The sequence below is a fragment of the Cyprinus carpio genome, chromosome A2 (genome assembly GCF_018340385.1).
Source record: "Cyprinus carpio isolate SPL01 chromosome A2, ASM1834038v1, whole genome shotgun sequence".
In the NCBI taxonomy this organism is placed as follows: domain Eukaryota; kingdom Metazoa; phylum Chordata; class Actinopteri; order Cypriniformes; family Cyprinidae; genus Cyprinus; species Cyprinus carpio.
This window is the reverse complement of record NC_056573.1, coordinates 15,197,333-15,220,762: the sequence shown is the minus strand read 5'-3', so window position 1 is coordinate 15,220,762 and position 23,430 is coordinate 15,197,333. Positions and strand designations below refer to the sequence as shown.

The 23,430-nt window shown below is 37.2% G+C and overlaps 3 protein-coding genes across 3 annotated transcripts in view; 1 reads left to right on the top strand and 2 right to left on the bottom strand.

Moving 5' to 3' along the window:
- LOC109086953 (collectin-12-like) overlaps positions 1 to 4,284 on the bottom strand; it is a 35,304-nt gene extending 31,020 nt beyond the window's left edge. Inside the window, exons 1-2 of the mRNA XM_042774766.1 lie at positions 3,732 to 4,284; positions 830 to 880 (exon numbers count right to left, since the gene is read on the bottom strand). Coding sequence (XP_042630700.1) covers positions 830 to 880; positions 3,732 to 3,738 — 58 coding nt within the window. The 5' untranslated portion in view covers positions 3,739 to 4,284. The remainder of the gene's footprint in view (positions 1 to 829; positions 881 to 3,731) is intronic.
- Positions 4,285 to 6,376: 2,092 nt separating this feature from the next.
- LOC109102048 (clusterin-like protein 1) lies at positions 6,377 to 11,654 on the top strand. Its single transcript, XM_042774759.1, has 9 exons — positions 6,377 to 6,455; positions 7,665 to 7,793; positions 7,912 to 8,060; positions 8,205 to 8,375; positions 8,496 to 8,931; positions 9,533 to 9,655; positions 10,072 to 10,286; positions 10,491 to 10,669; positions 11,340 to 11,654. Exons 2-9 carry the CDS (start codon positions 7,694 to 7,696, stop codon positions 11,353 to 11,355), a joined length of 1,389 nt encoding a protein of 462 aa, XP_042630693.1. The 5' UTR covers positions 6,377 to 6,455; positions 7,665 to 7,693; the 3' UTR covers positions 11,356 to 11,654.
- A 529-nt stretch (positions 11,655 to 12,183) lies between these two features.
- The window catches only part of yes1 (YES proto-oncogene 1, Src family tyrosine kinase), a 29,168-nt gene continuing 17,921 nt past the window's right edge, over positions 12,184 to 23,430 (bottom strand). Inside the window, exons 6-13 of the mRNA XM_019114915.2 lie at positions 22,685 to 22,788; positions 22,432 to 22,581; positions 20,325 to 20,480; positions 19,103 to 19,282; positions 18,517 to 18,593; positions 17,381 to 17,534; positions 16,174 to 16,305; positions 12,184 to 14,354 (exon numbers count right to left, since the gene is read on the bottom strand). Of these exons, the coding sequence (XP_018970460.1) occupies positions 14,146 to 14,354; positions 16,174 to 16,305; positions 17,381 to 17,534; positions 18,517 to 18,593; positions 19,103 to 19,282; positions 20,325 to 20,480; positions 22,432 to 22,581; positions 22,685 to 22,788 (1,162 nt within the window). The 3' untranslated portion in view covers positions 12,184 to 14,145. The remainder of the gene's footprint in view (positions 14,355 to 16,173; positions 16,306 to 17,380; positions 17,535 to 18,516; positions 18,594 to 19,102; positions 19,283 to 20,324; positions 20,481 to 22,431; positions 22,582 to 22,684; positions 22,789 to 23,430) is intronic.

Genomic DNA, 23,430 nt, shown 5'->3' with positions numbered 1-23,430 from the left:
TAATAAACTATCCAATTACACAGTTACTAGGATTTGTTGTTTGAGGCCTCTCTTGGAAATACACTTGTTAAATTAAACAAGTCATTGCTTAAAAGGAAGAAGGTATGAGATTTATGGCAGATGTTAAATGGAGATACATCTTCACTCACATTCCTCCATGTAGACAATGGCTCATAATTTTTTTTAAATATCACCTGTGACCATAGAATGTGACTGTAGTTTTCAACACAACTAGAAATCCACTGATATTAAAATTTGGGAAAAATGTTTCCATGTTATAAAACTGATAAATGTCTGATATAAAAATTTAAATAAACTGAATCTGATGTTTTAAATGTTACAAATCAATTTATGCACCGCAATATAATGTACAGAATGAAAATGGATATATATTTTGAAATTAGACTTTTTAACATTATTAATAAATTATTACTATTTTAAAGTGAATTTATGTGACTATTAGATGACTGCAAACAAAGGTAATCTAATTGTAAAAATAGAGGAAATGGGCATGAACAATTAAAAATTCAATATTAAAAAAAGCAGAGAAGTAACTGAGGCATCCAGATTTGTTCACTAAAACATATGTCTGATGGGCTAATGATGATAGCACACGTTAAGAGGGGAAAACAGCTGCAGTACACACCAGGGCTTGACCTTGTGTAACTTATAATCAGCTTTCCTGGTTATAATTTAGAATCCAATTCACCTTTCGAACACTGAAAACCCATCCAAGCTGATATATGGAGCAGAATGCAGAAAACAATGAAGGACATCTATATTAATCATGAACTGACTGCAAATTCATCAGACACTGCAATGCACTTACCAAACCTTTTGTAGCCAAAAGACTGCACTTCCTCTTCATCAGTGAAGTCGTCTGCAAAAAAGAAAAGAAAATGACAATGACAATGATATTAGTATAGCAAGTGCTGCAGGCCTGGTAATCAAATAATGTGCTAAAATAATATTCATCAATAGAATTTATATTCATGATTCTAGTGTAAGACACTAAATATATAAACACACACGCACACACATTTTATATATGTATATATATATATATATATATATATATATATATATATATATATATATATATATATAAGAGGTCTAGTATGCTCACCAATGATTCATTTATTTGATCAAATATAAAAACAAAAATATTGTGAAATATCATTATCATTATTATTATGTAATTTATTCCTGTGATTGAATTTTGATTTACTAATCAAAATCTAAAGTTAATAACAAAAGCATGCATTTAAAATAGAAATATTTTCTAACATTATAAATGTCTTTGTCACTTTTGATCAGTTCAATACATCCTTGCTGAACAACAGTATATCATACATTATTAGGCACAGACAACAAGCTCTGAATGTCATAATACAAAATAAATATGACAATATTCATATGTTTTCTCAGAAACAAGGTCATTATGTTATGCTGAGATAAATAAAATAAACAAATACATAGCATTAGCTTTGGAATCGATAAAAAGCATGTGGACTGCATCCGACTGCTGAAATAACATTGGCCAGGATGGTCCATTCATGAGTTAACTAAATGATACCATCCTCTATTTCCTCTCCCTGTCCTGGAGTGCTCTCTCATGTGGCTACCATGCTCATGGGAAAGGAGAGGGGTGACTCCAGGCGGTTTTGTGTGTCATTGTCCAAGGCCAGAGAAAATAAAGAAAGAACACATGTTTCTGTAGTTGGAGCCCACTCCCCCTCACTCTGATACTAAACTAGACTCAGAACCGCAGGTGGGTGGGGGAACAGTCTGTTAGAATCCCCACAGAGTGTGACCTCAGGTCCAACCATCCAACTGGACACACAACCCATAGAAACCTCAGAGTGGAAAACTAGGAAACAAACATCTTGGGACAAAGAATTGTAAACTGATGCTGACAGCTATTTCAGTCATTTTGCTGAAAATAACAACACTCTGGGAAATGCAAAGGAACAAAGCTCCCACACACCCAAAAAAACATCATTTTTACAAAGCCATGGTCAGAAACATGCCGTTGCAAGGGAAATTTTGCTTGAAATAAAACTTTTAAGGTTAAAAATGTTCTGCATGGAGGAGTATCAGAGAAGACTGCGGATGACCATTACCCAGAGCAACTATTTCACTGTGTGTGGTCTAAACACTCATAATAGTTTTTTTTTTCTTCTTTTTTTCATGTGCCTTTTGCTCTGTTTACTAATCATTAATATGATAATGCCTTAAATTGATTTATTAGTAAATAAACGTTTACCTAACCAAAAGATGAACCAAAAACAGTTATCTCATTTGTTTGAAGTATAAAATCCAGGCAACCCACAGGAAAACTGTTTGTCATTTTTTGACACAAAAACGGTGACAACAAATACAGCTTCCTGTAACTGCATTTCCAATGAAGTCAATTTTAAAATGTCCAAATGACAGCCTCCATGCATATATTTACACAATATTTCCATTGATATTTCCACTAGATGGCAGCATACTGACTAAAAAAGAGAAGCACAGTTAAAAGTTGCATAACTCATAAGGCACAAAACTGTGACGTGAAGGCTTGGTGTTAGTCACTGGACATGCAAAATGATTTTTACTGTAAGTGGTTCTCTGAAACACACGTTTAATTTCTGGTGTGCAATTGAGATGGAAAACATCTTGGCTCAACAACACCCAAGTTTCAACAACCTCTGAAAATACATAGGACCTTTTCATTTTTAATGATAGAATCCTGACCCTTTATTTCCACAGCACAAATTGCTGTAACTTAGAATTAAGAGCAAATTACACTTTTAAAGCTGCACTCATTAAATTTTGGTTATACATCCCAATAGTATACTAGCGGTGTTAGAATTTATACTTAAGACATTTTACAATGAAACATTTTAGTTGCTGCTGCTGATCAACAGTGAAGCTGTTTGTCAATTTTTTGTTCCCCTAATGTTTCCCTTATTCTCATTTTTGAGAAGTACCTGGCTAAAATATAGCTATATGAAATAATATTTTTAGAGGCAACTAAAAAAGCTGATCATGTGATCTCAACATGCCTGCATTCGTGAGGGTGGACCCACTTCATGCAGAATCAAAACAAACACAAACAACAACAAAACAAACAAACAAAAATTAATAATGTGAAAGTGCTGTTTATTTACTTCTGCGTAAAACTTTTTAAGTGGCCTATAATAGAAAAAAAATGAATACTGAATACACCTTTAATAAAAAAATAAAATAAAAAAAATCCAAACACGTAGGCCTATTTAACTAAAAAAAAAAAAAAAAAATGTGTCAAATGTTAAAGCCTCTCCGATTTAGCCTACTAGAAACTTTGCAGAAATGAGATTTCAGAAGTTCTTCAACCCTTAAAGAAACATCTTCACACCACGCCAGATGTTTCATTTGTAACGTAGCCACGCATTTTCTTTTTCTTTTTTTTTTTTTTTATAAAGGGAGCAGTGTCACTGAACATCCCACACAATGGCCGGGTCAGCAACACAAGGTTGTGTGTGTCTTATGGCAGTTCAGCCAAACAGTCCGCCAACTTTAGACACTACGAGCAGTTAATCGCAACCAGATGTTTCGTGCACTGGAGTAACACACATTCCTCTCACAAGAAAAAGAAAAGCAGAAAAACCGAAGAGCGAAACGCGTGGATAGACTCAAGAGATTTCTCTTAAAAAGACAGTGCACTAAAAATGAGTAAACAGTGGATAATTTGAAATGCATCTTACCCTTCATTGTGGTAAAACTGAGGTACACCGTTCCGAGCCAAAAGTTCACATCAATCTCATGACAATAGAGCGAACTCAAGAATCTTCCACACTGAAGTTTCACAGATGCGAATATTCCACGTGAAACATGCGTAGAATGTTTTTCACCCCCTCAATCCCTGTGACTGGCGCTAAATTTGAGAGAAATTTAAAAAAAAAAGAAAAAGGAAAAACTCGTAAACAGCGATGTTTAATGAGTCGTACAAACTTCTGCTCAAGACGCAAATTCTCTCTCTCTCTCCATGAGAAAGTGTTCACGATGGAAATTCACTTGAGGTGAGTGAGGATGCCTCCTCTTCTGCCTTTTGGCTGCAGCCCGATAACCAGAGAGAAATTGGGACTCCGTAGGGTGTCTGTTAGTCCACTTGTTTTCTACATGTGCATCTCTTAAAGTAAAACCAGGTGAAAAGCAGCAGCAGCAGCAGCCTCCTCTTCACGGAATCTCTGAATGTGCTGCGCACCGCATCTGGAGTTAAACTTCCTCTTGGCACATGGGAGGGTCTTACACGTTGCACTAGTTAGTTTCGTTGAGGTTGGAGTGCTGTGAAATCTTAACCTGTAATAAGAAACAGTATAGATAACATTAATACTCAAACTACTACGTGATTGTGTTCACACAAAGCTCAGCATTTTAAATACCTAAATATATTCTGCACTTTTATTGTTATGATGACTTACATGGGTTACAACTGTGCTGTTCAAGCACTATGAGTAGGCCAACCTTTTAAGATTGTATACTATTATGCTGGAATATTGTATATAAATAGAGGACTGGAGTTGTCAAAAATGAAATTTATACAGTAACTACAAAGTTTTGAGCCAAAGTTTAATTAAAAAAATGAGTGGTTTCCCTAGCAGTGGTTTTGTGTGTATAGTATTCCAAAATACTATGGAAGTAAATGGCTACCGTCAACTGTTTGGTTACCAGCATCAAAATATCTTCTTTTTTTGTTCAGCAGAAGAAATAAACTCATACAGGTTTGGAACAAAAACAGAATTTTCATTTTTAGGTGAACTATCCCTTTACTATATACTATATAATTATACAAATGGTTTATTACAATATTTGTTTCCTGAATTATGTTACATAATTTTGACTTTAAATTTAGACTGACAAGCTTATAGGTTGAAGTGAAAAGCCCTTTGCGTGTGTTGCTCAAAATTGCTTGCACAATTGTTCCGCTCCCTTCGGGTTTAATAAGCACACAGCTCATTTTGTTCTTTCTTTGCATTTCTCTTTAAATCCCTATGCCACAGGGATCCATGATTAACTATTTGACATCCTGCTGGATTGTTCAGAATCGTGTGATCTGCTGCACCACACTGGCCAGAAATGTTTTTCCAACTTAACGAGGCTAAGCGCTAACCTAAAAAAAACACAACAACAACAAATCCAAAGTATTAAAGCTGCATTGCTGGGCTCTAAATGACTTTATGTGCCCTCTTAAGTATCAGAAGCTTTTGTGCCAGAGCAGGTGCCTTATCCATTTTTGTTTACCTTTGGAATGACTACTTTCAACCTTTACCACGGTAACCATATTTTTCACCAAAAATCCAAAGTGCTACAGAAATGAAACAAAATGATTCTGAAAGCTTACAGCATTTGAAGCACATCCAATATTAATATAATATGGTTGTACAGAAAAATCTGGCTGCTTTTCATGGTACATTTTCATGAGGAAGAGGGTCTGTATCATTTTATACTAAAGCAATGTTTTTATAGCATGTTCTGTCGTTACTGTTTATATGTATTCTGAGGTTTCTGTGCTCTCATATCCAGTAATTCACCCTCAGCGTGCCAACCACCAGGCCTTTGGCTCTAGATGAGCGTGACAGGTCCAGATAGGGTTATGAGAAACAGGTGTGTTTAGGCTTAGCAGAGATGGACATACCAGTGGCCCATATATTGCTGTTTCTCATTAGAGGTTAGAAAATACTATTTTCAGGGTCACAAGCCCTGAAGAGAGGGCACTTTTACAAGGACAAGGAGCGCTAATGAGAAACGTGAGGGGAATGTGGGCCTACACCACATCTTTATTGACAATTTCTGCTTCATTATAAACACAAAATTGACAAGGTTTTTTTTAACCTCGAGACTTATACATTGTAAATCTTTGCTATATTTACCTTTACCTAAAATTTAAATTAAACAAATATTAACAAAAACAAAATTAAAAATTAAAAATACAACATCACAATCATCAAAAACTAAAAAACAGAAGTTTCTCAGCTATATTAAAATATTAATTATTTTTTTAAAATAATATTGCATCACAGGAATAAATTACATTTTTAAATACATTAAAATATAAATCAGAAAAAAAATATTTCACAATATTACTGGTTTTAGTGTATTTTTAAATTGCTTCTTTCAAATACATAAAAAAAAAAAAAAAAAACATACCATGTTAATGAATACAAATTCCAGATAGCAACATTGTGGCGATATAAAGATGTTGCATGTATGTTTATATGTTTAACCATATACCGAGAGGCAGAACAAAAGCTAGTTTTGGTGGCTGGATTATATCTTGGACGTCCATAACCTCTAAATGCTTTAATTGGATTGTCTCTGGTTCTACTTAGTATAAATAGAAGTGTCCAGGTAAAGATAAACAACACACCTTCCCTCTGCAGCAAACTGCATTTATCACACTGCAGTCAGACATCATTAGGAATTTTCTGGTGAGTTCCTATCCTTCGATCTTTATATAATGTTAGATAGCTCTGTTTACTTAACTCTCATAATATTTAATGAAATATGAGTATGGTTTATTCATATTAATAATATTATTATATGTTCACACTGTAAAGATCCTGAAATGTTTAATTGGAGAGTACTGTATGATTACTTATGATCACAGTGTATTTTACTGTGGACGGAAATTAAATATGCTAAACGTGAATTGCCATGTTGATATTTCATTGATCTAATGATGATCTAAAAGCAAACAGATCAATAATGAATATAAGCATTTAGGCATGCACATTCAATCTATAGATAATTTTAGAATGTCACCATAGAGCTGATTTTAAACTAAATACATTTATATGTTTATTTGTTAATTACTTAAGCAGTGATTTAAAAGCACATCCTTATTTTGACTAATGCAGACACTATTGTGTAACAAACTGGGCCAAAAATATCAATGGCAAAAAATGATGCACTGATTATTTTACCAGCACTCAGACATTTTTGACAGCTTTTTGAAATGAACTTGCCAAATGTGGTTTATTTAAGACAACAGATGGCCATGAAGTAAAACTGGTGAACTTGTGCACCTCTGGTGGTATTACCATAAGATAACACATAATATTCCAGAACGATTATCCTCATAAAAAAACACATAAAGTGTCTGTTTCGATAATTTTGAAAAAAAAAAAAAACACAGATTTGGCTCAATAATAAACATATAGTCACAAGACTGGTTTGGCTCTATAATATGAAGCCACATTCTGTAACATCTTAACCTGCCCAATGTATCACATATTCTGCCTCCTTAATCCCAGAAAGAAGCTTCTAGAGAACTTGACCTCAATTAAGTATCTGGAAGCAATAAGATACTAAGTTTCCGGAAAATTATAAAACACTAAACCAACCACATAGACTAAAGAGTGACAGATACTAAGTTTCCAGAAAATTATAAAACACTGAATTTCTTTGAACTGTGAATTTTCAGTGAAGATGTAGTGCCCCTCAGTGGTTACTCACAGCAGTTACTGCTGCATCATTCTCATGATCAAAACATGATTGAAATACTGAGACTGACTGGGGACAAAACAACAAGATACAAGATGTCTTATTATTGCATATTACTATTGATAAAGCCTTTCAAAAATTATCTGCAGCTATTTAATGAATGTCTCTAAACCACCTACTTGTTTCTTATACAGGTTTTGTTATTGCTTTGAAGTTGCTGAGGATGAGAGCATTGATCCTCTCTCTGGTTTTACTGGCATCTCTGGGGGCCTTTCATTGTGCCCCTGATACTGCCCTGCCTCCGACACCCAACACCCTCAAACGTGAGTGCATCCTCTAGCCAAAGAGATGAATATCATGACAATGTGCTCAAATGAATACACAAAAGCCAGGGAACAAGCTTATGACTTTATGACATGACCTGAAGTGTTGGTCTTTCAGGTCTGTCTCTGGACGGGGAGAAGCTGGTGGATCAGGAGGTCAGCAAGGCACTGTTTGGGATCAAACAAATGAAGGAGGTGATGGCCAGGAATGAACAGAAGCACGCAAACCTCATGACGTCCCTCAGGCACAGCGGGGAGAAGAAAAAGGTCAGCAATTATTCAAGTGGCATTTTTTAAAACCTAAATAAACAGGCTTTCTATTTGTTTTAAACAACAAAATTCCAAACATAAAATTAAGTACCATTTTGATATAAATGTTCGAAACCTGTCATTGGCTTCTTGCACCATCAGGGAGCAGCAGAGATCGCACAGGATATAGAAAAGAAGTTGAACGAAGCTGAACTGCAGTGTCAGGAGTCTCTGAAGTCCTCCTGGGAGGAATGTCGACCTTGTCTTGAGGACACCTGTAAGAACTTCTATACCAACACCTGCCGCCGTGGATTCACCACCTTCACCAATAAAGTACAGAATTCTCATCCACCTTTACCATTCAAATGCTGTGTCTTGGTGTATTTTGAAACTATTTGATATAAATTGAATCAAAATACCAAAGTTGTATTATGTATTTTCTGTTCTCCACAGCTCCAGAACTTCTTCCAAAGGCTGAGCTCTCGCTTTGGCCCTCGTGATACTCAGGATGAGGTAGTTCTGAACCAAAGTGCAGAGAATCCTGACCTGGAGGTGGTGAGGATCGAGGACTCCTTCAGCAACCTGCTCACCAAAGTGGGAACCCTGGTTAATCGCAGTGTCGTGCTGGTCTCCAGCTTCCACCGTGAGCTGGACCAGACCCTACGCAGAGCTTTCAACCCTGAGCTTCAGGAGAATAACGAGAGCGAGTTGGTGCTCAAGCCTGCCAACAAAGCTCTGGATTCTGCCTTTCTGGAGGGTGTGGGACTGGAAGATGTGCTTGAGTCCTTCTTTGATTTTGGCAGAAGTGTGTTGGAGGAGTTTGGGGCCGTTGTCACACAAGCCTTCAGTGACATTCATGATGCTATGGAGAAGACAGAAGAGGAGAAAGGTGCTTTATCCTGACACGTGTGTTGAGCCAAAAAATTTAATTCTGTCATCATTTACTCACCCACATGTTGTTTAGAAATCAATGACTTTGTTATGTGGAACACAAAAGGTGCTTACATATATAATAATCTGACTATTCTTTGCAATACAATGAAAGTCAGAACAGGGACTGTCGGTTTCCACAATGACAAAAAATTATCATAAAAAAGTAATTAAAACAGTTCATGTTCGTTTCAGAAATTTGATGAGTAAATAATGACAGAATTATGGGTAAAACATTCACATAATTCATGTATAATAACTATCAGCCAACTAATAAACGTGGAATCACTTTCAGAGCAATTTTATCCAGATGATGAACGATAAAAACAGTGGGACTGAGTACAGGGGGCCAAAAGTTATTGGGGGTCTCACTATAATCCCCCAGCTGATGAATCATAAAAGCATTGACAGCCAATTGGAATCCACACGATTTTAAAGAGCTTGAGCTTTTAAAATAGCAGACAACATAACTGCAGTGTGCTCAAAGAGAATGTTATGGTGTGAACGCTAAAATCTGAATAGGTCTTAACTCTCTCTACTTGTGTCTGTATTCACTCCAGAGAAGAAACACTTCCCTCAGTTTCTGCAGAACAAGAGACTGTGCAGAGATCTGCGCAGACAGTCCTCAGAGTGCTGGCAGCTGCAGAGCAAGTGTGAGGCCTGCCAGGGAACCTTGTTTACCGGTAAGAATCCGCACTCACATTAATTAGTGAAATGGATAGTTCACCCAAAAATAAAAATTCTGTACTCACTATATTCCAGCTCTCTTCAGAAGTGTGAAGAATAGACTAAAGTTATTGTATATTAAGACATTATTAAATGATCAGATAACAATTAGCTGTTAACTACTAGATGAGAGTGTAAATAATTCAGGCTGGTTAGTGAAATGGATCCAACTGATTCATTGAAAAAAGTGATTTAGAAAAACAAGCTCAAGAACAATCATTGTGTTCCATGGAAAAACTGAAGTCATACAGGTTTGGAACAACATGAGATGGAGTAAACGATGACAGAATTTTCATTTTCATTTTTCTGTCCCTTTAAGAAAACTCTTACCAGTGGTACTGATCATTTCAAGTACTCACTGTTTGATTCACAGAATGCCCAAATGTAAGAGAACTACACATTGAGTTGGATGAAGCCTCTCAGCTGCTGGAAGCATCCAAGCAGCAGTACGAGGAGGTGCTGGGCATCGTCCAACGTCATACTGATGACACCATCAGCTGGCTCGGCAACATGGCCTCTGACTTTGGTTGGGTGACTGAGCTGGCCAGTAACAACACCGCTCCAGAGAACATCTTCAGCATCGCCACAGTGAGACACTAACAAAAATATATCATGCTATTAACTTTTTTTTTTTTGCCATACTGTGCTATTTTGGACATGTAGCATTGTAGTACCACATGGAATTCACTGTAATACCATGCTACATGAATATGACAATTATTCAGTAGGCGAGAAAAAAAACAGATACTAAATCTACTGACCCCCCCCCCCCCACCCCCCAAAAAAAACAAGGTGGTGGCACAGACTGAGGAGGGCGACAACACCCCAGCAGCAGACACTACAGTGGAAGTGAATATTCTCAACTCCCCCACTCTCACCCTGACCGTTCCTGAGGGTCTCAGGCTGCAGGATCCTGCCTTCATCCAGTACGTGGCACAGGAGGCTCTGAGCATGTACAAGCAGATGGCCAGGTGAGACACTTTCCAATTAGTCTCATGAAGAAACACGTCAGAATAGCTCACACTCATCAGCACACATTTCATAGGAACAGTTAACATCTCATTAAGAAAACACCCCACCGTTTAATCACATAAATCATGGGTTCTCAACCAGGGACTCCAGGAGCCACTAGGGTGCCTTACATAAAAGTATTTAATGCTTAAAAGTATATATATTATTAACCCTATCAAGCCTGCTGAATCATATTTGATACATGAATTTTTAAGGGCTCTAAAATATCAAAATGAAAGAAGCATTAATGAAAAACCTGTTGATTGTTTTTTAGCAAGAAAAAGGCCTGTGAGCATATTTGTAAAAATGTGTCAAAAATCTGATTTCTATAAAGTAAACATAAGAATATCTTTTATATTTTATTAATATTTCAATATAAAAATTTACTGGTCTGATCAACCATTAAAGCCTGATGTTTTAAAAATGATAAAAATGTATAAATTAAAAGACATGCAATTAATTGGTTAAAGGTTCAATAAACCATTTCTTTTAAAAAAATTGCACTTTATGTAAGACATTACAGGGTTAATATTTTAAAATGAACAAGCTCTAAATTAAAATGTCAAAAAAGGTAGGTAATGCTCACCTCTGACTAGCCTCTAACTTGTTGCCTTCTTGTTTTTTTTTTAGGCGTGATGATGTATAATCTACAAGTCATCAGCTTTCATCCACTGGCACCATCCTATATCATATGTATTTATATTTTATGCATTGTGTTAAGTTTAAAAATCAAGTAACGGTAAGTACTGTCATTTATTTATGATCTTATCATGTGACAGGTCCCAGTTAGCTGCATTTGTAACTTGTGTTAAATGACACAATCATCAGCATGTTAGAAATGTACTTAAGGTATAATTAAAATATGTATCACTGTTATTGTAAACAGGTATAACTTAATCACTCCTTAAAAATAATTTACTTTTAGTGCAAAACCATTTTCACGTTCAGGGCTCACCAAAATTGTTCCTGGAGGGCCGGTGTCCTGCAGAGTTTAGCTCGAACCCTAATCAAACACACCTGAACCAGCTACTCAAGCTAGTTGAAGCTAAACTCTGCAGGACACCGGCCCTCCAGGACCAAGCCTGGTGACCCCTGTACTAGTTTATTACATCAGTAGGCCTTTATGTGTTCACTTTAAGAAATCTAAAATCTATAAACCATTATAAATGTTGATTTTAATTCTTGAGCATGTTTCTATGGATGCCTGCTTCTGTCTCAGAGTAAAAAATTGTAATTGTGAGAAACGTACAAGAAGAAATAAAGCCACATTGTGAGATATGCACTGATATTGCAAGATTCAAATTCAGATTATGTATTATAAAGTCCCTTTTTTACTGCAAGGTGTAAAAGAGCGTACTTGTTTCTGTTCAGTCCCAGTCCATATGCTATCTACCTACATTTTCCAGGGAAGAAAGTGTTTTAAAGAAGTCTGAACAACACAAACACACATGATTTACAAATAACCCACATGGAGTTAAAAGCATTACATAAAACTTTATTTTTTTTTTACTGTACAAATTCTTCAGATTAGTAATCGTAACCATTGTTTCACAACTAATTTCCTCATCAAACTCTGCAGCGGAGACCCTCAGCTTACAATGGAGTATTTCTCTCTCTCTCAATCTCTTTTTTTTGACACAAACAAATATCAATAACAGAGTTTTGCACAAACTTGCCTGTAGCCCTTGTAAAACAGGAGGTGGAGAAAAAGCTACACCATAAAAGGGAGAAGAAACCAACAGATTAGCCCTCCTAAAGATATCAATCCGATTCATCCCAAGTGCATTCAATTCCTTGCCATGGATGAAATGAACCTGTTATAGACAGTACAGGACCAAACATTAAGACTGAATCTGTAATGGTGCAAAAATTGTATGGCTGTATGATGATATCTAATTTGCCCTCTCCATTAGACTTGTACCATTTTAAACAGATCAAGGAAAAATTGTACTGACTCCATGAAGCTTTGGTTGGTAAACGGTGTTAATCTGTAGTACCTGAATATTTCACAGTGATCGATGCCTAAACAGGAAATGTAACAACTCAACCAGCAGCAAACGTGGAGTTAAAAAAAAAGACTTTCTGTAATTCTGTTTACTGGTCAAGAAACTTGCAAAAGAGTCAAAACAAACAGATCTTTGTGAAATAATTTGAGTAAGTTCACATTCGTATGTCAAGATGAAGAAACCATGGCTCTCTCGAGATATACTGAAATATTTATGTATGAAATAATCTGTGAAATATCAATAAATCTCTGTGTAGCATTTATTTAAGTGTACATGAGAGAACAATGATTTGGTACCAAGTGGTTGGCAACACTACAAATGTGTTGGTATGAAAAACACAAACCTGGCAGTGTGGGTTGCTGATATGCATTGCTGTTGGGATATTAAGATTTGTCGGGTCTCAACAGCAGCATGAGGAATGATGTTTGGACCGGTCAGTGTTTTATTAGTCAAAGGTCTCTCTGCTTAATTACCACTGAATATTTCAAGACAAAAATACAATTTATAACAATGACTTTTTGCTTGAAAATTAGCAGCTGGCTGAAATGGCGAGCAGTCGTCAGAAATGTTTTGTGAAGGCTTCCAATATGAATCATCTCCCAGGATATGATTTCAAGCTCTCATAGAGATTGATTGAAACTGAAACAAAAGGTACTTATTAAAAATCATGATTAGCTAAAAAAGTGTTTTAGAGAAAAAAACATTCTGCTCCTGTAATTGATGTTTTAAAATCACTCTCAAACTCAAGCTCTCATACATTCAGAACGGCTAATGCCCTCATGCGTCTCATTCTCTCTGTCTTTCTTCCACTTTCCCGTCCCAACAATGGCACTAACTGTCACTGGTAGCGCCAGCCAAATCAACCACAGTTATTGGTCACTTTTAATAAACTACTCAAACTAGTAAATAAAATAAAAAAAGGGAAAAATGAAAAAATGAACAACTTTAAAATAATAAAGACTGATTTTACAATAAGATTTAGTGTTCAGGTAAAAAGAAAGACAAAAGGGAGGGGGAAAAAAACTAAAAATGAAAGAAAAAGCTGATTTTGTGCAACTGAACCAGCCATCAGCACTAAGCTCATCGCTTGTCTCACAGCTCCCTCTGTCTGCAATGCAGGGAATCACCCCAGCAGAGCTCTGGGAGTGTGACGTGGTCCCGCTCCAAACCCGCTCACACACACACCCTCGTCAACTCCACCACACACATCCTCAGGCAGAGAACAGCCTGTATCTGCTGTAAAAGATACGTTTTATGCACTAATCGTGTTTTTAAGTTTGGCTCTGGGAGGGTGAAGAAAAAACAAAAACATCTCTGTAAGGACAAGTGTGCAGGGGAGCTGTAGGTAGGAGGTGCCACAATGGGTTTGGGAACCGTCCCGGTGGCTTATTAGCACATGGTGGTGAGTCTCTGGGTCCTGTAGAAGGTCTCTACAGGTTGTCTCCGGGCTGGTACTGTGGCTCAGTGGCGGTGAAGTAGTCCTCCAGGAAGGACTGGATGTATTCGAAAGTGGGCCGCTCGTCTGGCTCCTTCTTCCAGCAGAGCCGCATCATTTCGTGCAGCGACTCCGGGCAGCCCTGAGGACATGGCATCCTGTAGCCACGCTCCACCTGCTCCAACACCTCTCTGTTCACCATACCTGAAAAACAGTGGATACCGAGTCAGTTTGTGACACCTCCAACTAAACACACACCAGACGGTCTCAGACAGGATGTGAGGGGTGTGTAATTACAGCGGACACTTCGCTTGAAACCCACAGAGGACGGGAACGTTGAGGACAGAGGGGACAGACAGTCTGGTGCTACGTGAGAGAACAGCAAGTGTAAATCAGTGGGCCGACTGTATCCGAGAGCACTCTCAGAGGAAGGAGAATCTTTTTACATTCTTTATGCATGTGAGAAAAACTGAGTGACCTTTTTGAGCTCAGCCTACCTTCATTTACGCTCGCTTACACAACAATAAGGCTTATGCGTGCTCAATTCAAATCAATAAATCTTGTTAAAGGGGAAGTTAAAAAGCTTCTGGACTTCCTGTTGTGGCTTAAATGGAAATGCTTAAGACTATTAAGGCAAAGCTTTGTCATATTACAGATTATAAACTTTCTCTTTCACTCTATCAAAATGAAATAAATCAAGGCTGTATAGCCGAACAGCGTACACTAACATCCATAGGGCATCTGCTCAAGGTTAAAATGCTGATAGTTTAAGGATCTCTATTACTGGGGTTCAAACCTACAAGCTTTTGGCAAACAGCCCAGTTCTTTAACCACTAAGCCACACTGCAGGCACTTGAGTGGAGCTGCTGCATTAATCTAGCATTGAAGCAGATGTCCATCAATAATGGACTGACTCTAATAGTGTACGACTGAATGATTGATGAAAGCCTAACTGGGTTTGTGATGTGCAGCATCAGTGAGAGGCTTTAGGTAAACATTACAAATGACAGACTGGGCCGTGTGAGGGACGAGTGCAGGAAGGGAACAGACAGATGGTGGTAAATAAGAACTGGTGCCCAGTCAGTCCTTCATGCCCGCGTAAGCCAGATGGCTCCTTTGGAGCAGTAATAACACACCCAGCAGTCCCTCTCTGCTCCAGTAGGGGGCACAGTGGAATTTGCACCTCTCAGTTTGGAGATCTATCTACCTGCAGGTCTGTTGGATCCCAACCCTGGTTGAACACACCTGCCTGTAATTCTTGAGTAAACCTGAAGACCATGATTAGCTGGTTCAGGTGTGTCTGGAGCACATACACTGGTTGTGCATGATATTAAAGGGGTAGATCACCCAAATATGAGATTTCTGTTATGTTTTTCAAGCCTGTTAGACTTTGGTTAATCTTTGAAATACAAATTAAGATATTTTTAATGAAACCGGAGAAGTTTCTGTCCCTCCACTGAAAGTCCAGGTAAGCAAAACTGACATCCAAAAAGGCCATAAAGTTGTTGTAAAATAAATCCATATGAATCAATTGGTTTAATCTCAGTCTTGTGAAGAAATATGATTGCTTTATATGAACAGATTTAATTTGGGCATTTATTCACATATAAAATACATGCAAAAGCATACTTCATTTGTTCTTGTGAATCACGGATGCTTACGTGTTTACCATATGTGATGTACTCTATGTATGTGTGTGATCATTGTTTAAATGTAAATAAATAAACCTAAGTTAATTCTGTTCATCATATAAAGCAATCATCTTTCTTTAAAAGACTTGGATTGAATGGCTCAGTTCATATGGATTCATTTTATGTCTGCTTTATGGATCTTCTAAGTTGGACAGAAACCTCTCAGATTTCATTTAAATATGTTCATTCATTCATGTTTTTGAATGGCATGAGGGTGCGTAAATATATGCATGGAAGTCTACCTCAAAAGCATATAGAATGTAATCATCCTAAAATAAAAGAGTGCGAGGAAAAAACAAAAATACAGCTGAATCAAATGTAATATTTCTCACCTGGATATGGAACTCTGCCCTTGGTCACCAGCTCAGTCAGCAGGATACCGAAGGACCAGACATCAGATTTGATGGTGAATCGGCCATACAGCGCTGCTTCTGGTGCAGTCCACTTAATGGGAAACTTGGCTCCTGAAAGAACAATGGCACACATTCTCTAAATTACTGCAGTAGAGAAAACCTCTTACAAAAAAAAAAAAAAAATCACAACATTAAAAAACACCCTATACACCCACACAACACAAAACAAAATATATACACAATAAAAAAAAAAAAAATCCAATTGTGTTTTTTTTTTTTTTTTTTGCCATGTCAACCCATTGATAGTGTGTTCATGGGTTCAGGACACAAGTCAGATTTGAACCTCTGTCTTCTGCACAAGAATTACAGCTCAAGTAACATGAGAAACTGAAAAACATCAATTCATAGAACATTAAAGGTCATTAGTGAAACATCTTCAAATAAGAAGCATGTACAAAGCATAAGATCACAGTATGTGACGTGTCATTTTCTTTACTGCCCAGAAGCTTTTAGGCTCTTAAGACTCCCAGCAGGGAAATAAATCATCATTCACCATTTATGTAGGTAATGGCAAGTCAACATGCTCTACACAATCACAGTGCATTGTGGGAGATGATGGATTCAGACATTAAGTGAGGTAATTCCGTATGATTAGATGCCGATTGCCTTGTAATTTCCAGCACAACAGCTTTGTTGCCAGTAGCAACATAGTTACAGACAAAAGATGGTGAGTTACATATTTCACCATGCATATAGTGTTTCCATTTTCAAATAAAAGCTTTGGTTTTATATTAATTATAATTAGAGAATAAAATATATAATTTCCCTAAATGCTTCATAAAATAAAAACCACAGGAGTAGAATATCATTAAGAAAAAAATCATTTTGCTTCACTTTCTTGAAACCAAGTGTAAATATTATTCCAGTAATATAATTTTATTTTATTATTTTTTTATACAATATTATAACATTAGAATGCACTGCTCACATAACGCATCACTGCACTGTAAAGAAAGGCCAAAAAATGTGTACATTCATCCGAATGGCAATAGTTGGAATGGAATTTAATGTGGATAATAATCATGATTTATTTCTCATACCGGATAAAGCATGATCAGACAATTAAGTAACTATCGCCTGAAATCTAATTATAGAATGTGTTAATACTGCATTTAAGCCCACGTACCTTGTCTTGCAGTGTATTCGTTGTCTTCAATCAGTCTAGCCAATCCAAAGTCGGCGATCTTGCAGACCAGATTGTCTCCCACCAGGATGTTAGCAGCCCTCAGGTCTCTGTGGATGTAGTTCATCCTCTCGATGAAAGCCATGCCATCTGCAATCTAGACAAGATGACAGGAAATCAAGCCTCAAGAAACTCTTATAAAAGCCAACCTGTCAGATGATCCAGTCATGGAAATCCTATATTCAGAGTGCCGAAATGTTGCATTTATGGTTTCAGATGAGGCAGCACAAGATTGAAGTTCCAGTGCTTAAAAAGCTACGGTTTAACCAACGTTCATATAGTTTAGGGTTCACCAAACTTTGGTCCTGGAGGGCCGGTGTCCTACAGAGTTTAGCTCGAACCCTAATCAAACACACCTGAACCAGCTACTCAAGCTCTTACTAGGTATACTTGAAATGTCCAGGCAGGTGAGTTGAGGCAAGTTGGATCTAAACTCTGCTGGACACCGGCCCTCCAGGACCAAGTTCAGTGATCCCAATATACAAAATTTACAAAGCAAGCAAATAGGTTGCTAAATACAAGCTTGAAAGAAGAAAACAGAAAAAAGGAAGAAAATTCTTAAGGCAATTTAACAAACAGTTGTAGACTGCAAATGGTTTTCATAAGCATCATCTCAAAAGCTGAGATGTGAGAGGGAGACTGAAGCCTCAGCCAAGCAATGCGGCAGTGATGGGAGCCCAGGAGGCGAGAGAGAGAGACAGAGAGTGCAGTCAGAAAGAAGAATGTGAGAGAGCAACAGCAAGCATTTTAAGCGAACAGAGCAGAATTGAGTCGACACATTAAAGTGAAGTGGCCCCATAGGAGTGGCGCTTAAGTGCTCCAGGAATTAGGCGGGAAATGAGTACCATAGTGCCTGGGAGAGACACACAGGCAGCAGGATGTCATATCAGATATTAAATAAATTTGACAGCCAGATGGAGGCTGAAACAGAAACCCTGCCGCTCTGGGAGATGCCACTCGTCCAGGTTCACTGTGACATGCTTCTGCTAACAACTGGACAGCTGTGCGTTACTACATGTGGAAAAGAAAAACAAAGCTGGCTGGTTAACAGTTGATCGTGGTTGGGTTTTTTCTCTCACCTGAGCAGCCATGTCTACCAGCTGGGGCAGCTTGAGGTACTTGCCCTCACCCTCCTTCAAGAAGTCCAGCAAACTCCCTAAAAGATAAAGGCAAGCAAAAAGTGAAGCAGTTTTTCCAAATTTTACTTTTAACTTGACAGTTTAAAAGCGGCTCAAAAACAGGACATGAACCACACTATTTGAATTATATGATGATATGCAATAATATTGTAATAATATAATTCTAATATGAAATAATATTGATATAACACACACACACACACACACATATATACATATATACATATATATATATATATACATACACACAACATACACACAGTATATATATATATATATATATATATATATATATATATATATATATATATATATACACACACACATATACACACATATATATTTTAGAATATCTTTTTCTATATCTTTGTTGTGACAAACAAAAGCACATTAAAATTACAAAAAACAATTACCACAAAAAAAAAAAAAATCCTTAAATTATTAATGTATATGCTGTTAAATTGTTTGAATTGTCTGGAGCTTATAAATAAACACATAGGAAATAAGGAACAAGAGTGCAAGCTACCTTTTCCCATGTACTCAGTGACAATGTAAATTGGTTCCTCAGACACTACAGCATACAGGGGCACCAGCTTGTCATGCCGAAGCTTCTTCATGATCTGGGCTTCCTGCAGGAAGGCTTCAGGAGACATGGTCCCCGGCTTCAGTGTCTTTATAGCTACTTTAGTCGTGCCATTCCATGTACCTAAATAAAGAAAGAATAAATGAGAGTGCAAAAGAAAGCATTGACAGTGTTTTTCTACAAATGAGAATTTGAAAACCTCCACTGCAATGTTCAGACGATTCAAAGACTAAAACCATTGTGTGCAATCTGGGTACTAATTCAGAAACAGAATTTAGGTGTTAATTCTTAAAAAAGTACAAGTGAACAAAGGTAAAACAAAAATCCAGAGTAAATAGCTTAAGTATTTGAGAAATATAAGAAAGGAGGTGGGCAAAATCAGTGAAGAAAAATGGGAAAATCAGAGTTTAAAGTAAACAAGCTTTGTGGATTCCAGTGACACTACTATCAGCTGTTTGGACTCTGATTCTGATGGTACCCATTCACTACAGAGGATCTATTGGTGAGCAAGTGATGTAATAGTAAATTTCTCCAGACCTGTTTTGAGGAAGAAACAAACTCAGCTACATTTTTTATGGCCTGAGGGTGAATAAATTTTCAGCAATTTTTTTATTTTTGGGTAAACTATACCTTTAAGAAATTTTACAAAACAGGTGAAGAATGTCACTTTGCCAGTCCTGGACAGACCGTTTAAACGGCAATGACACAGATTGCCAGCTGATGACAAATCAGTTATGTGGAACTGATAATATCAGTTATTATGCATGTTGAAACAAACATACACACACAATAAGTAAAATTCCCAACATTGTTTCTATGATGTGGCATGCTGGAGCTTGCAGTGTGACAAGATTTAAGAGCAGTGATGAAATACAAAGGATCTTAATAAATCACACCTCTCTCTAGTACGTAAACACTTAAGTCTTGTGGTGCATTTGCGAAAAGGAAAAAAAAAAAAAACAGATATAAATAAAATTCATAGTAGAGGAGAGTGGGCTAAGATGTGTTAGTGGGCATCTTAATTTAGTAATTTGTAAGTTTATTTTTTTATTTAGCCATAAAATATCAACTGAAGCATTTGTGACAAAATGTTGGCTGTGGAGTAAAGTATGCCAGGTGCTTTGGGGAATGAAGTTGCAGTGCATTGTATGCGCATTTGTCTTACCCATCCAGACCTCTCCAAAGCAGCCCTGACCCAGCTTGAGCTCTAGACGCAGTGACTCTCGTGGGATTTCCCATGCATCTTTAGCCAGACCCTGAGTCTGGGGCTTCACCGTCGGACACACTGTGGTCAGTCGGTAGCACAGCCCATCCGCATGCTCTACACACACAAACACACACATAAGAGTGATCTCAAAGACAGTGGTCATAAACCCTATGTGGATGGGACTAGTTTTCCCTGAGGATGTCCAGAAAATGACACCTGTAACACCCATATGCAGACAACAGACACTCACTTAATAAACACAACTGGATATCATTTCTGTCTAGATCAGTACATAATGTCCTGTGCTAATAAATGTAACTCAAACAAATGTGGTTTAAAAAAACAAACAGTATAGTGAGTGAGAAAAGTATTGAGTAAAATCAAGTTGTGTGATATTTTCAAAAAAAATATATACAACAGGGGGACCATAAAAGAACAAGATTTCAAAATGACCTGAGTGAGGGCAAAAGTCATTAATTCATCACTTATCCAGCCATAAAGCACATTAATCACTGTCTTTCAACCAAACGATTAAAATCTTTACGAAGCGGGTCACACAGAGAGAGCCAGACAAGGACTGATGGCCTTTCATTAAGCCTTGACATTCTTCAGATAAGATGAATCTGAACAGCAAATTTGTTACTTTAACTGGCCCTTGGGTCTGTGACAGGTTGCATGAAATGCCTCACAGAAAACAACTAAATCCACTTATCAATGGGAATTTAAACATTTAATTTCAAAATCATAGACATTTTTACCAACTTTGCCATGGGGATTTACTCCCCTTTAAGTCAAAAGTCTGGGTCAGTAAGATGTGTTTATTTTTAAAGAAATTGTTATTTTATTTAGCAAGGATGCATTCAATTGATCGGAAGCGACAGTAAAGACATTTCTAATGTTACAAAAGACTTCTATTAAAAAAAATAAATGCTGTTCTTTTGAACTTTTTCTTCACCAAATAATCCTGAAAAAAAAAGGTACCATGGATATTCTTAATACCGATTCTTTAGCACCAAATCAGCAAATTATGATTCCTGAAGGATTACGTGAACCTGAAGACTGGATTAATGACTGCTGCAAATTCAAGTCAGTTACATTTTAAAATTGTTAAAAAAATATATATTTTATAATTTTATTATTTTACTGTGATTGCTTAAATAAATGCAGGCTAGGTAATAAAAAGAGGCTTCTTTCAAAAATATATATTTAAAAAAAAAAAAAACTTACTAACCCCAAACTTTTGGATGAAACTAAACTATTAAAATAAAACTAAATATTTTTAAAATCATATTTTTTAATGCTTTTCCTAAGGGTGTTCATAACAAAGAATGGGTTTTTATGTTCAGAAACAACTAAATGGAGTGCAACAGATGTTAAGTGCACTATGTGTTTTTAAATCAAGTGTATTTTTAAAAACAGCTCTTCCACATTAAATTTGGTAAACCATTTCTATATGGACCTCTCTTTGTACATGGTGCATTGTTAAGCTGGAGCTGAATAGGGACACCTTGTTCTACTGTAAATGTTTGTCTAAGGAGCTTGTATGGCTGTATGATTGATTTTATGGACCTGCTAGCAATGAGTATAGCTGAAAAAGCCAAACAAACCCTATGATTAGAACTGTGTCTGCATACTTTTTGCCATGTAGTTTATGCCAAGTAATCCTGCTTTGAGAGTTCAACTGCTGAGGTAAACATAACATTGGGTTGATGGCTTGACAAAAACCACAATTAAAAGAATGTGATGGTTTTTCTTTGTGGGGACTGATGTCAGCTACAACAACAGCACTGTGGCAGGACGCTCACGGAACGTCTCATAAGATCAAAGAGGTGTCGATGTCAAAAGCCCTCTCAGACATTCTCCTGTGGAAACTAGGCCAAAATTAACTGACAGTCTGAGTGAACAAGGACGTGTTTCTCACAGCAGATGTCAGGCACCTGTTAGTGCTAGTCACAGTGAGACCCCTAAGCTTCAAATCACCACCCTGCCATCTCCACATGACTGGTACTCAGGGCCTCTGTCCAAGAAGATACAAAAAAATATTGTTTGAACTGAATGTGCTAACCTGTGTAATGCTTCACCAGCTTCTGTAGAGTGTCAAACTGAGCTCTTGTGGTGATGTAATAGCCTCCGTTGTCAAGCTTTCGGATTTTGTAGTGTTTCACATTGTCTCCCTTCATCTCATCCCAGTCCCGTATTGAAAGAGAGTAAGCCCCTGCCAGGAGGAGAGGGAGGAATGGAGTCAAAATTTTTCTGCTTTGGTTTGTTTTTGAGTACAAGTGCTGTGCACGGCTTAAGACGGATAGCGATTCACTTACCTTTAGTGGTTTCACTTTCTCTGGCCAAAAAAGTGCCCCGCTGGTTTCCGGGAACCAGTAGCAGTCGCTCAGCATCTTTACGACCCATTTTGCCAAAGTACCATCTGTGAGATAAAAATAAATGAAAATAAACACTTGCCCAGCCATGTTAAAACCGAGTTTGTGGAACATCCAAAAGGCAGCCTGATGACAACTCAATTAGTATAAAAAAGCCCGCAAAAAAAGTCTGATGAAGAATGTGTTGTTCTCTAAAAGAAAAAGAAAAACTGCTTATATATATAGTGCTTATACACACACACACAGGGCACGTTTGCATTACAGATTTTCGCAAAACTTTAGCAATATTTTATAAATGTTGATAAAAAATGATTGCAAAATGACGCCGTTTCCATTAACCAATGTTATGCGACTAAAACGTAACTTTTTCCTCTCACGATAAATCATGACAACGGATTTTAATGGGACTTTGGCTATCTAGCCAAATATATGACTAGCCATTATATTTGATGTAAGCAGTCGTATGCGTGTACCTTGACAGAAGCAGTATGGAGAGCAGCTTCTGGGACAGGCTGGGGCGCGACTAGTAACACAAGCGTTAATTAGAGTGGCCGTGATCAGCTCCGCTGGCCGTTTCAGAACTGTAACGTGCTGCAGAAGTGTAAATAGTCTAAGAATTAATGGCAGGGAAAGTCCCATATACTTAGGAGCAGCCACATATGAAGTGTTTCTTGGAGGTTTTAGTACGT